The sequence below is a fragment of the Macrobrachium nipponense genome, chromosome 3, assembly GCF_015104395.2.
Source record: "Macrobrachium nipponense isolate FS-2020 chromosome 3, ASM1510439v2, whole genome shotgun sequence".
In the NCBI taxonomy this organism is placed as follows: Eukaryota; Metazoa; Arthropoda; class Malacostraca; order Decapoda; family Palaemonidae; genus Macrobrachium; species Macrobrachium nipponense.
The window spans coordinates 26,655,183-26,669,152 of NC_087202.1; the positions used below are offsets into that span (position 1 = coordinate 26,655,183).

Here is a 13,970-nt window from a genome sequence, read left to right on the forward strand (position 1 = left end):
TAAAACCTCACTAATTCTTGTGTTCGCTCCCCATCCCCCGTGTCTACTTGATATAAAAAGTACCCTCTGTAGCTATGCACCTTTCAGCTACCCAAGGTCAATTTCTTTTTGCACTTCCTATTCCCATGTCTCACTTGGTGACAAAACATCTGTCCTTCCTTAAACAAATCAGCTATTTTGCAATTCTTCCTTCCTACACAATAACATGCTCGTTCAACGCTTTAAACTGCATTATTTTACTCTAGACATTACAGTAGAGCATTAGGACTGATGTCGAGCTAACGAACGTCTTTGATCACAGCTTTTAAGAGTTGACTAGTAACAGTATCTTGAAATCTCTTTTGAGTCTTCTTTAGCTTGGATATAGTAGTCTCAAACAATTATCTTTTTTTATTTGGTCATGAAACTGAAGTGTCAGTGGTAACAACCGTGTCTCCAGTCATTTGGAGGCTTTCTCACCATCCAGAGTGGTAGGTGAAGAATTTTATCCACCATTTATGCACACTTCCACCACCAAGTGATCTACAACCCTTCTTTAGCAACCATCTCAATAAGCAGTATGAAAGCAACAGGTTTATGCCATCACGACGTCGGTGTTTATCAGGTAAGAAAATCGATTTTTTTTTATGTCTGTTGTAATTTTTCACGCTTTTCATAAAGGGTCTCACGTCCGTGAATATGGTGTGATTGTTTCTAGTTAAGTTTCATTACGATAGTTAGCCATATTGACATCTTATCGAGTTAAATGAAGTGTGTCCTTTCGAAGTGGCTGCCACGGCATTGTTTAAAAAAAAAAACATGGTGCAGGGGACTACTGAACGTAAACATGTAGGGAAACATCGACTGCCAACACAGATGCGTGAAATTATGAATATTTTTGAAGTTTTTAATATTTAGAAATTTTGAATATTTTCGAAATGCATAACAAAAAGTGGAACAGTGTTTTTTTGTGTGAATTTGAAGGTGATATTTAGTAAATTATGTTGCAATATCAGTGCCATTATGTTAAAAACAGGAAATTTTTATGTCCAATGTCATTAAGTCTTTCTGATCTAACCTACTGCCTTCTTGGAAGCCTGATTATCAGTGTCATTATGCTAAAAACAGGAAATTTGATATTTGGGGGTCCCCCACCCCCCCGGTCGGTGTTTCCCCACGTTAGGAGAACACTGACAGAGATTGCAAATATTTTTAAAGTCCAAGATATGACACTTATTCTCTGAGTTGAGAATTTATGAGTATAGCCTACCGTAGGTGGGGTATGTCATGTAGTTTGTTTTGGGCACAGTGTGCACTCTCTCAGGTGCAAAATCGAATTTTAATGCAATTTTTTCCACTAATAGGTTGGTATTCCCCCCACCTCACCCTACAGTGTGAAAATTGACTCCGCATGTGGTTTCTGAGAGGCTTATGTGACATTTAGTATGCATTGCATCTCCCATAGGGTTCACAACCCTGAAGTTAATAATAATGAACATTTATTTCTTTTGAAGTGTTTCTGCAGTACAAAAAGGTCTTATGAGTAAAAAGACTAATGCCACACCTCTGGGCCCGCCCGATGCTGCTGCAGCACCTGTGGGCCAACTTGGCCTGGCCGAGGGGAACGACACTCCACGGCAAGACAGTCGAGACCGCCCCCAGGCACCGCCTGTCAGCCAAAAGCGCTGAAGGACTCAGCAGTCGATGAAGCCCCACAACGAGTGATCTCAAGGACACTGGGTCGACTCTTGCCTCTGCGACGATACCGCTACTAGCTTGAAGTTCCTCATCGTATTTTATCTTCCAATCATTCTTTCATAATAATTGTCTTGGGGGGAGAGTACTTGTTGTCCTTACGATATTTTATATTTATTTCACAACTTGCCAATTTCCAATTTATGTTATTCGATGCAGAATTCTCTGGCCTTTCCACCAATGTTATTCTTATATATATGTATGTAAAGAATCATAAATCATCGATCTCTGTGCGCGTTTCCTGTGTCCCCCAGACTCTGGTACTACATGTCCGTCCGCACCTGTTAATGTAGACTTCACTCTCGGGCAATAAAGCAGCTTTCTAAGGGCTGCTCTACGAGCAAGAGCCCGTGCTGGCACAAGGCCAGCTTAATCTCAAACAACAACAATAAAGCTTCAGTACCCAGATACCCGTCTCTCTATCTCTCTCTCTCTCTTGTCCTCACATAAGCAATAGCTTTTATTTTCTCTTTTATGTCGCAAAATATTTTAAAGTTTTATTGATAATTGCAAGTTTATTTTATTCTTATGCTTACTGTAATATTATTTTTTTTTTAGTTTATTTAAGACTCAATTTCTTATAGGTTTAAAGTAGTCACAGCTTTAACAATGTTAGATGATACTTCCTAATTTTTTTATATGATTCGTTTTTTTAAAATTAATTTATATAGGCGTTACGTTTTGCTGGTGTAATGCTATTTACAGGATGGCTATACAGTAGTAAAAGAAAATTAATTTATATACTTTATTCAAATCCTATTTCATCATTGTATTACAGGTCACTAAAGAAGGAATACTAAACTGGCAGCAATCTGACATCAATAGACAGTTCGATTTTCTTTTAAAGGAACGTGTGAATGCATTGTGACTTTTTATAGTGACTTGACTCCGAGCCAATTTACATAAAGACAGTGAATGCTTATCAGCGCCCCCCTACCCAATGCCGCCGCCTCCGCACTAATACTCGTACATATATATAGGTCCAGGAACGGAAGGTAACTTGTCTGTACTCGAAATCCACTTGGGCTTGTTCAGTGTGACGATGAGTTACGAAAACACGACATTTGAAGACTCGCCAGAGACTCTTCAGAAAAAATCGGTAAATACCTATTTGGTTGAGGAAGATGTCTTGCATCGTGAGGAAGAAATTAAGGAGCAGGGGGGAGAAAATAAAATTCAAGAAGATTCACGCGAAAGAAGAACGCGCCTCCTTAAGCAGGTAAGTTACAAAAAAAGAATTCATATAAGATTTACTGTTTACAATCTGGCTTGCGTCGAATGATGGATGACTTCAAGCTATCTTCTCACAAACGGTGTCATTCTATTTCAGCATTGCTCTTGAATTCCTTTAGTTTTTGGGGTACAATTGCACACTTTCCTTTGCATTCGTTTTTTTAACTATCAAAAATTTCTTTGCCTATTTGTTATTGGTCAGTAACTGCAAGCATCGTTTAGATATATTTTACTTGTTCTTAATTACTAATTCATTTACTGTTATTTTTCCCGCTTTCACGCCTGCTTAATCTATTTTAGGGTCATACTAGTGTAAATACATGACTTTCTGTCTTGTTCAAGGAAATCTTTACTCATGACGAATCTGCCACGTTTTGGGTATATGTAGGAGCTCCCAATGCCTCCCTTCTTTTAGATCCTGGTTTATATCTTCTTCCGTTAAAGTTTCATCGTGAATTGCTTCTGTTGATTTGAGCAATGTATAGACGACAGCTGTGGGTCACAGCCGGTGTGGAGGAAGAGAAATAGATAAAATATATACTTGACTTCATAGCTTTGTTGCAATGGATACCATCAAAACTGGAAGGAGCGACTATGTAAGATCAGCCTATGGCGATGGAGCCGTGCATTAGGCAGTCATTAAATATTTCATATCCTATTAAGATTAGCGAACCCACTGTTTTTCAAGACAATGTTTTGCCTACACACACTCACACACACACACACACACACACACATATATATATATATATATATCCAGCATTTATTCTCTCTCTCAACTAGAGGACATGGTTGTTGTCTCAATGCTATAATTTATTATTTCTTCATCATTGTATTATTTTTAATTATATTCATGCAGTTATTCTTGGTCAGGGATTGTGTGAGAGTGAGTGCACACACTTTTTTTATTCTATTCGTTCAGTTATTCCCCATCACTGGTTGTGTGGGAGTGAGTGTGCACACTTTTTCGTTCTATTCATTAAGTTATTCCCCATCACTGGTTGTGTGGGAGTGATTGCGCACACTTTTTCACTCTATTCGTTCAGTTATTCCCCATCACTGGTTGTGTGGGAGTGATTGCGCACACTTTTTCACCTATTCGTTCATTTATTCCCCATCTGGTGTGTGGGGAGTGATTGCGCACACTTTTTCACTCTATTCGTTCAGTTATTCACATCATGGTTGTGTGGGAGTGAGTGCACACACTTTTTCATTATATTCATTCAGTTGTTCCTCATCTGTAGTTGTGTGGGAGTGAGTGCACTCATTTTATCATTCAATTCAATCAGTTATTCCCAGTCAGTGGTTGTATGAGAGTGAGTGCACTCTTTTTCATTCTATTCATTCAGTTATTCCCCGTCAGTGGTTGTGTGGGATTGAGTGCGCACACTTTTTCATTCTATTCATTCAGTTATTCCCCAAGAGTGGTTGTGTGGGAGTGAGTGCACACACTCTTTCATTCTATTCGTTTAGTTGTTCCTCGTCAGGTGTTGATCATTTTCAGCCAATAAGTCAAAAAGGCCAATATCTTTGGTGTGATTAGGCTATATCAGTTCTATAGTTGAAGGTTAAAAGAAGGAAAGAATAAGATTAGATAACGACTTGAAACGGTACTTACGACTACTGTCTTGTTGAAAACGCTAATTTGTGCTGTGATAAAATACAATCTTTTATTCTAATCGTAACTCTTCAGCATGACGCTGCTGCTCTTATGGTAAAAACAGTGCCAATTACAGAGGAGAAGTTATCTTTTCTTTAAATGATAAAGGGTAATTCTTCTCTTAGATAAGGAGCAAGATTACACTAGGCTGCTAAGAATATCTATATATAGATTAAATATAATTGTCATACTTATGAGACCACCCAAACAAACGAGCATGTTGGAGATACTGTTAGACGAAGTGATTACACAACAGGAAAGAATTTAGAATGACATAAATATATATACATACATACATACATATATATATATATATATATATATATATATATATAATATATATATAATATATATACATATATATATTTACAGTCAAACCTTAGTTTTTTTGTACTCCTCTCTTTTCGTATGTTTCAGTTTTCATAGACTTTTTTCTATGAAATTTTGTCTCAGTTATTGTGCGTTTCCTCGGTTTTCGTACACTCGGAAAAACTCCATCCAGGGCCTAGTACGTGACCAGGTCCCGTATCAAGCACCCAAACAAAGCATCCCATCTCCTTTCGTGACCCATTCTGCTTTTGTGCTCTTTATTTTTGTGCTTTTTTGCTTTTTTTATTCGATTGCAACTGCTAAATAAGCCATCATGTGACCAAAGAAAATTCCAAGTGCTTGCCCTTCTGTAAAAAAGGCGAGAAACACTAGAATTTAAGGATGAACTCGTAGCAAAGTGTTGAAGGAAGTTGCTTGCCAATCTCAGTGAGAAAATGTCTACAAGCACTGCTTTTAGTGAACTTAAGGCCAGCAGAAACTAGTTTGAAAAACCAATATGAAAAACCAATGTTAATGTTTGGAGCAGAAACATGGGCTCTGAGAAGAAAAGAGGAAGTAAAGCTTGAGAGAACAGAGATGAGAATGCTGAAGTGGATTATGGGAATGTCACTGCTTGAGAGAATGGAAAATGATGAAATAAGAAGAAGAGCAAACTTAGTCAAGATTACAGAGGTGATAAGAGAGCCATGATTGAGATGATATGGGCATGTCTTGAGGATGGATGACGAAGAGAGAGTGAAGAATGCTTGGGAAGAACCTGTTAGAGGAAGAAGATCAAGAAAGAGACAGAGAATTAGATGACGAGATAAAGTGAAGGAAGATATGGAAAGAAGAGGTTTGGTGGAGGATGATGCCTTTGATAGAATGCAGTGGAGAAGGCGCATCAGGCAACCGACCCCTTAATGTAGGGATAACGGTGGGAAAGAAGAAGAGACTAGTTTAAAAAATTCAGAAAATGAATGGCCATACATAATGTGCCTACTTTAGAGATTAAGGACATGTTTGCAAAGTGGAATGATGTAAAATATTTTGTGGAGAATTATCATCCCAACAAAGAAGTTGTAATCCATGTCTCCAACATGTTTAATGGCAATGCGGTGTTTAACTTTAGGCAAATTTTAAAGAAAAGCCAGAAACAAATGTCTCTGGACAGTTTTGTTGCACGGCAGAGGTCCAGTTGTCACGGGAGACTTTTTCCCCCACCAAGACATTAAGATACGAGGATAATACTACTACTACTACTATACATTTGCACTGTTGTCAGTCTTCTTGCCTGGAGACAGGGGTCGGAGAATGGTACTGTGTCATAGTTGACATGGTGGGTATGAAGACTACTGACGTTTACGTTGTCTGGGAATTAGGGTAGGCATGTCCTACCTTCTATTACATGATATTCCTTGCATGTATGGGTCTTATTACTGATGAGGCCAGGTGATGTCTTCCCACTGGGAGGCAATTGAAGTGCTGATATCCAGTTTTAGTGGTAAGGTACGATGGTATTGAAGAAAATCCCAGGTACTCAGTTCGTTTCTTTATTACTCATAACATCATGCCAAATTTCTCCCAGGCCTAATCTCCTGGACTTGGTTAATTTACCTAGTCTTCAGAACTCCTGGACTAGATCCCTTGCAAGGGATAGATAATAATTTGTATTAATAATTTGGTAAAATAGCCAAAATGAAGGGTGGACCGGTTGACGTCCTTCTCCCACCTTCGAGCATTCGTGATCCTACTTGTTTTGCTTGTTTACCAAAATGCAGACGAAAGATTCAGGACAGCGCTCCCATACTCAAAGTGAAAGAAAAACAAAACAAGGAACTGGCTACACTGCTATGCACCCGACGTCCACAACAAAAACTAAAACATTTTACAGTTCCAATCACTCTTACAACAGTAGTGTAAAGATATTAGAGAAGGATGATGAATCAATTCCTAAATAAATCACTAATAATTAAAGGAATATTTTCCCCATTACACAGTAACTCTCAAGCTGATCCTAGTGTCAGTAACAAAGAGGGGAAGTAACCTTAGATAGTGCCAGTAAAAAACGAAGAGAAGTAACCCCAGATAGGCCCTTGATTCCTGAAATCCTTCTGAAGGGAGATTCCCCTTCCAAACAATAAACTCCCCTCCTTCCTCTCCCCTCCTTCCCTTCTTCCTTGCTAACAAGTGTTTTCCATAAAGGTAAGAGTGATGTTAAATGTTCATTTATTCATTTCATTAGTCATTCCTATTTATTTATCATTGTTTTCTGTATGTAAAACTGTGTCTATTCCCTTTAAAATGTATATTTTGTTAATATTTTTGGGGGTGTCTAGAATGCATTAATTGTATTTACATTATTCCTTATGGGAATTATTGTTTCAGTTTTTGTATGTTTTGGATTTTGTGGGAGATTCTGGAACTGAATTTGTATGAAAACCGAGGTTCCACTGTATATATATATATATATATATATATAATATATATATATATATATATATATATATATAGTTTTTATACGTTCAAAAGGTTTTGACAGACTATATGGCTTGATATTGTTTATTGTTCTGTGAAGATAATTCTGTTCGATCCTCTTCCTTTTAATAAATGAAGTAACCACTGGAAAAGGGGACCTTTATTGTTGTCCTAGGAAAGAGAAATATTCATTAATGAATACATTCTGTAAAGTAAAATGTAAGGTTTGATGTTAGTAAATGGGCATTGGATATGTTTGAGATATTTTATGATCATCTTGAGTGTTTTGAGATGAATAACTTGAGTTGACTGAGAGAATGTTCTTAGTGAATGTTACGACGTGTCTGCTTGATATGCATTGGCTGTTCTGTGTTTGTACTACAGCAGCACCATTCTATATTGGGTGCTAATTTTCGTTACACGTATTTGCAACGTTCTTAAACTGTTCTGAGGACAAGTAGTTGCCGTGAATCTTAAAAAGGGGGTGTTCTGTGTCTCCAAATATACTTTTGTTGTTCTCCCCGTTCTGGGGTAGCGCAGGCAATGCACCTTATGTAATGCACTGTAGGCATTACTCAAGTTTCTTTGCAGCGCCCCTTCGGCCCTTACCTGCAACCATTTTCTTCCGTCTTACTTTCCACCCTCTCTTAAAAATATTTTCATTGCCCAACTACGGGGTTTTCTTCCTCCTGTTATGCCTTTCAAAACCTTTATACTGTCAATTTCCATTTCAGCACTGAATGACCTCATAAACTTACACTTGGCCTTTGGTACCCATATTCGACAGGCTAGGTTGTTCCTTTCGCTTTTGGCAATTCTGAAGTCTTTGAAGATGACGATGATGATTAGTTGGAATAAAGAACAGCAACCACAAAGGTGAGAAGAGAGAGCGAGGAGGGAGATCGTGATGACTTCACTATTTTATCAAGAATTATCGATCTATCATGTCAGATTTATCATGCAGCCTTTCATTTTCTTTCCAATTACAAAAAAAAAAAAAAAAAAAAAAAAACACGCTACCTACGACAAAAATTGCATGAAACGTTTTTATGTCAGCCCTATCGACGTTGATGACTGTGATAAGATAATAATAAACGCGATGTGGGCTTGTATCACCTATTAAAAGATACCACTTATATTTGAAAAACCTAAACAGTAGATTAAAGGCTTTATTTGACTTACTTATTTCCTTGGACATTAATGCTCATATTTATTAATAATTTTTAAAATTTAGCTGACCTTTACATTCCTCTTTTTTTGTCTTTCTTCTTGGGTGTTTGCAGATTTTCAGTCATAATAACTAGTGTTGTTATAATAATAATAATAATAATAATAATAATAATAATAATAATAATAATAATAATAATAATAATAATAATAATAATAATAATAATATTATTATTATTATTATTATTATTATTATTATTATTATTATTATTATATTTGTCAATTTTATTGTTGTTATTCTTTTGAAGCTCGCATAACAAGTTGGTGTTAGCATTTACTTGGTCCTCATGGATTTTTTTTAACAGTTTGTAATAATAATAATAATAATAATAATAATAAGGAAGGAGGCCTTCTCTGAGGGCAGTAGCATTGAATACAATAGCTGTTTCAACGGCATTTAATTTATATAGAATCTTTTCAAATCTTCTTACTATTCTCATTTCTTCAAGACTGAGATCTGCTAAGATATGGCCGATATACATAATCTAGATAAGGAGGAAGGTGATGGTTCTGAATATAGTCGTTTTATTCCTGTACACCTAGATGGAGGTTAAATATGGCGTGGTAGATCTGTAGTTCCAGTGTCAGCATGCAGTAACTAACATCTCGACGCCGTCCCCGAGTGGTAGCATCGTTCTTACGTGGTAGAGTATCTTAGTACATGTTTTTTCTAAGGGTATTGACGTTTCATGCAATATTACCACTGGCCGATCTCAAGAAGGATAGGGGCAGGGATCATTCTGGTTAGAATGAGCTCATCAGTCGGTATCGGGACCCACTTAATGGACTAGGTGGGTCCTGGTCAGTATATAGAGGATCCCAAGTCTTTGATGTGAGGGGAGCTGAATTCTGATGGGCTGTTAGGAAATTATCGTCCTGAGCTAAGCCTTCTCCCAGGCATTAATGGTTACCCTCTTCATCGTGTGTGAACGCTGGAAACAGGATGGGTGGTACTGGGAGGGTAACTCACAGCAGATGGAGGCAGCTCCTGATTGGTTTGCTTGCTCAGCTCACGAATACTTGCTGGGGCATTCTTCATGGCAGGGTCGGGAGAAGGAAAGTTTCTGCATGGTATTAAGGTTAAAGGTTTCCTTTCCAATATGTAGAGCCTCCAGGAGGCGAAGGCGGCGATGGTCAGCTGTAGTATCGATATGTCTGATATTGGGAATTATATCACTCTGTTCTATTTAAATATGGTGGCCATTCTTAGAGTTATTAAGAGTGGCGCCTTCCTGAATGTAGCAGGAGATCCTCTTGACCAGTCTCACTGTGGTCATACTGATGTAAGCGCCAAGGCATTCTTGGATTGGCCATTGTACCAGTAGACTAAGGTGGTTCTTATCCTGGGATCCTTCATCGAGATGTCTGAGTTGTTCTTCATAATCGGCGTTGTTCTTCATGTAGCTGGTAAATCAGGTTTCCAAAGGACTTATAAATATTTTAGTTTTCTTAGGTTTGTCAGTAGGCAAAGGTTTTAATTAGTCATAGGTTGATGACGAAATCTGTCCTTGAGGCGTTGAGATCTCCTGGGTCCATCCAGTGTTATTGGCTCTGGGTGGGTGTTGGTTTGGGTAACCCCTACTAGGGTGGTGGGCATTACAGGCCGTCCAGGTGTCATGTCATTGGCTTCCAGCACTTTCTCTTGCTCTCTCTCTCTCTCTCTCTCTCTTGTGATGGTGTTTAGTGTTGTGATGGTGTTTAGTGTTCTGTTTCCTTTACTGTGTTGATACTTGGCTTTTTTTTCTAATATATGCAGTGTCTTGAGTAAGTGTAGATGTCGTCGGTCCGGTATTTGGTTAATAATTTGTATGTTTTTTATTAGCTCAGCTCCTTCTAGTCTTCTGTTGTTGTGACTTTCTCTGCAATGATCGAAAAGTGCCTCTTCTTGAAGCTGGCAGGAGAGATCCTTAGAGTTAGAGAGTGGTAGTGGTCATCCCGATATAGCAGTGTTGGCATCCTTCCACTGGGCATGTGAATTTGTAGATTATATTCCTTCTCTTCAAAGACTTTTCTAGGGGCACTGATTGTTTTTAAGAGGCAGCTGGCTGGTTTTCATGTTTTTATAATGAATTATGAGATTAATTTTATCCCCTTGGACAGTGGGGAGACATTTTCCCACTTGGGTCGCTGATGGTGTCTGTCATGCTTTCCATGTGCCAGTTATTTATGGAATCTCGGGTTTGACATTCGACCATATGATTCACAAAGTTGTTATTGATGAGTATTTGTGTGGCCCTTTTGATCTCCCTCATTGCTTCTCTCCACAGGGAGCAGTGTGTAAGCGTGTGACGGATGAAGGCATCTACCACAGATCTTTTATACCTATCTGGGCACTCACTAGACCCCATTGAGGCATAAACCTAAGTTCGTGGTGTTTTTTTGTATAAACCATAGTGGTATAACCTGTAGTAGTGTGTTCACAAGTGAAGCACAGGACGGACGATGTCTACGGTTTCTCGGGGCACTGCATATATTAAAAAAAAACAAGTATCAACACAGTAAATGAAACAGAAATTCTCTCTACCATCATATGGAGAAATACAAGAAACCAACTGACACCAAACACCGTCACAAGGGAGAGAGGAGGAGAGATTGAAAGAGAGAAAGAGAGGAAAAAGACGAGCAGAGAGAATGAGAGAGACAGAGAGTGCCGGAAGCCGATGGCATGCCACCTGGATGGCCTATAATACCTACTACCCGAGTGATGGTTACCCAAACCAACACCCACCCCCAGCCAACAACACCAGATGGACTTAGGAGATCTCAACGCCTCAGGGATAGATTTCGTCACCAACCTAAGACCAATTGAAATCCTTGCCTACAACCCACCGATTGTATAAGCCCTGTCTGCTATACATACCTGTACATCACGTATCTTATACTCGCATAGATGACTGCTGGTGCACTAGCAACACATTAAAAGAAATAAACCCAGACCACTGAAATGTTTATATGTTCCTAGGAAACCTGATATACCAGCTGCATGCTGATGAGGAAAAGACAATAAGAAGAATTGAGAAGATTCTGTATAAATCAAATGCCATTGAAACAGCTACAATATTCAATGTTACTGCCCTCAGTATTATTATTATTGTTGTTGTTATTCTTGTTGTTGTTCAGTACGTGAAACCTATTTATATGGAACAAGCCCACAGTGGCCATTGATCTGAAATTCAGGCTTCCAAAGAATAAGGTGTTCAGGAAGTAAATGAAATACGTAAAGAAGAGAACCCACTTATTGAAAACGGAAACAAATAAATTGATAAATAGATAAAAATGTATTAAAGTGCAAGAATTTCTGAAGTTCCAGTTGCACATCCTCTGGGATCCTGTTCCAAAGTCCAATATTGTGAGGAATAAAGGACTTCTGGAACTCTCAATAATGAGGCAGATTTACTGCATATTGGTCCTCCTGTTCAGCGAATCAAGTTACTCTCGGCAGATAAAAGGGATCAGGGATCAATTATGAAGGTGAAAGACCTCTATTGAAATGCAGTTTATAAAAAAAGTGACAAACAAGAGACCAGCTGTTGATGGTCCAAGTCACAACTGCTACTGTTAGGAAACAGAAACCTACCATCACGAACCACTCTATCTAAAAGACATAAATCTCTGGCAGAAGCAGACTTCCACACAGGAGAGCAGTATTCCAGTAAAGGAAGCACTGATTTTATCACTGTTATAGATAGAGGCCTTTACGAACAATACCTAATTTTCGTGTAGCATTTGCTGAAGCTTACATTAGATGTTTATCAAAAGTTAGATGTGAGTCAAAAATTACACCTAGAATAGTTAAATCTTCAGACTCATTCAGCAAAGTTTCATCAACTTGAAGAGGAGAATGGGGTGGGAAATCTGCTAATTAATAGTGTTTTCGTTTTATTAACGTTCAGACTCACCCCACCGACTACACCATTCCCTGATTCGTTCTTTGTCCCTATTGAATGGAGGGACCAAGAACACTACACTGTGGAACTCCAAACACAATAGGTCGTGGTTCACTAAAGATCCTGTCCACAGCAACTTGCTGCTGCTTACTTGTAAGGAAAGGAAATCTTGAAGTAATCCTAAAACATATCCACCCAGTCCAAGATTCTGATGTTTATAAATAAGTGCCTTGTGTGAATAAATCGAAATCAGCACTAATTTTTGAAAATTAATCTGCCCTTAAAACCCTTACCAAGGTCTGTAGAATCTAGTAATTATGGGAAAAAACTCACTAGAAACTTTTTTTAAAGAACAAAAGAAGCCATCAGGATCGTCTCCAACCCAGCTATCAAGATTATCCAGAATTTTCTTAACATCCCTGGAGTGAAAGGCAAATTTCGTAAAAATAGGTTCAGGATGACAAATATCAGGGAAAGGAACATCCTCAGCTAATTGCTTAGCTTAAAAGCTCGATGAAACAGTTCAGCCTTTTCTCTAGAGCCAGTAACCAATCTACCATCATTTGTTAGTAGTGATGGAATGGAAGATGAGCCTGACCCAAAGATAGATGATGGTAATTTGGTCCACCATAGATGAGACTGAGTAATTCCCTCAAGTTTCCTCTTCAAGGAACTATTGAAATTTCTCTCAGCTGTAAGGCAAGTTCTATTCGCAGCACGGCGAAACTCAACAAAAAAGGTGTAATTTTCATTTGAACTATTTTGTCTCCATGAATTGAATTTGGTCTGTTTGTCATGTATCGTCAAATTGTGGATGGTTATTTGTCCTAAATTTGATTACCTTTTTAGGGACATTTCTTATTAAAATAACCATCAGCATTTCATTCATCTTCTTGGGATCAGTATCCAATACTCGTATAGTATTTGAAATTTTAAGTGCCTGACAAGCTTCAATAATGCTGTTTCAGTCGGCTCTGAATTTCAGCCAGACCGTTTTTCCAGTGGTGGAATTACAAATATACTAATTGACAGGCATTTCCATCTCGATGGCGCATTGGTCAGAAGAACCTATACATTCACAGACTTTGGACTTCACAATATCTGGAACATTTGTGAATATGAGGTCTAATCTGTTACCAGAAATATGCATGGGTTCCTCAATCAGCAGGACAAAATAAGAGGATGCACAGAACTCACGAGCAGACAGCCATGTTGATCTGTGGAATTTGAGTTTAGCCACTCACTGTGCTTTGCATTACAGTCTCCACAAATAACGAATGAAGCTTTTGAATCATGTGACTGAGCCATACAAATCCTTTCCTAAAGACAGTCATGAATAGAATCGTCGATATTTGGACTGTGGTAAACAGCAAATATGTAAACATTGTAGAATTTGCTGTAGATTTTAAAGAAACTACATGGTGACTACACTCCAAATTTTT

The 13,970-nt window shown here is 38.2% G+C and overlaps 1 protein-coding gene across 1 annotated transcript in view; it reads left to right on the top strand.

Annotated features, from left to right (window-relative positions):
- The first annotated feature begins 2,525 nt into the window (after positions 1–2,525).
- Positions 2,526–13,970, top strand: part of LOC135222348 (uncharacterized) — a 36,260-nt gene continuing 24,815 nt past the window's right edge. Inside the window, exon 1 of the mRNA XM_064260433.1 lies at positions 2,526–2,953. Coding sequence (XP_064116503.1) covers positions 2,777–2,953 — 177 coding nt within the window. The 5' untranslated portion in view covers positions 2,526–2,776. The remainder of the gene's footprint in view (positions 2,954–13,970) is intronic.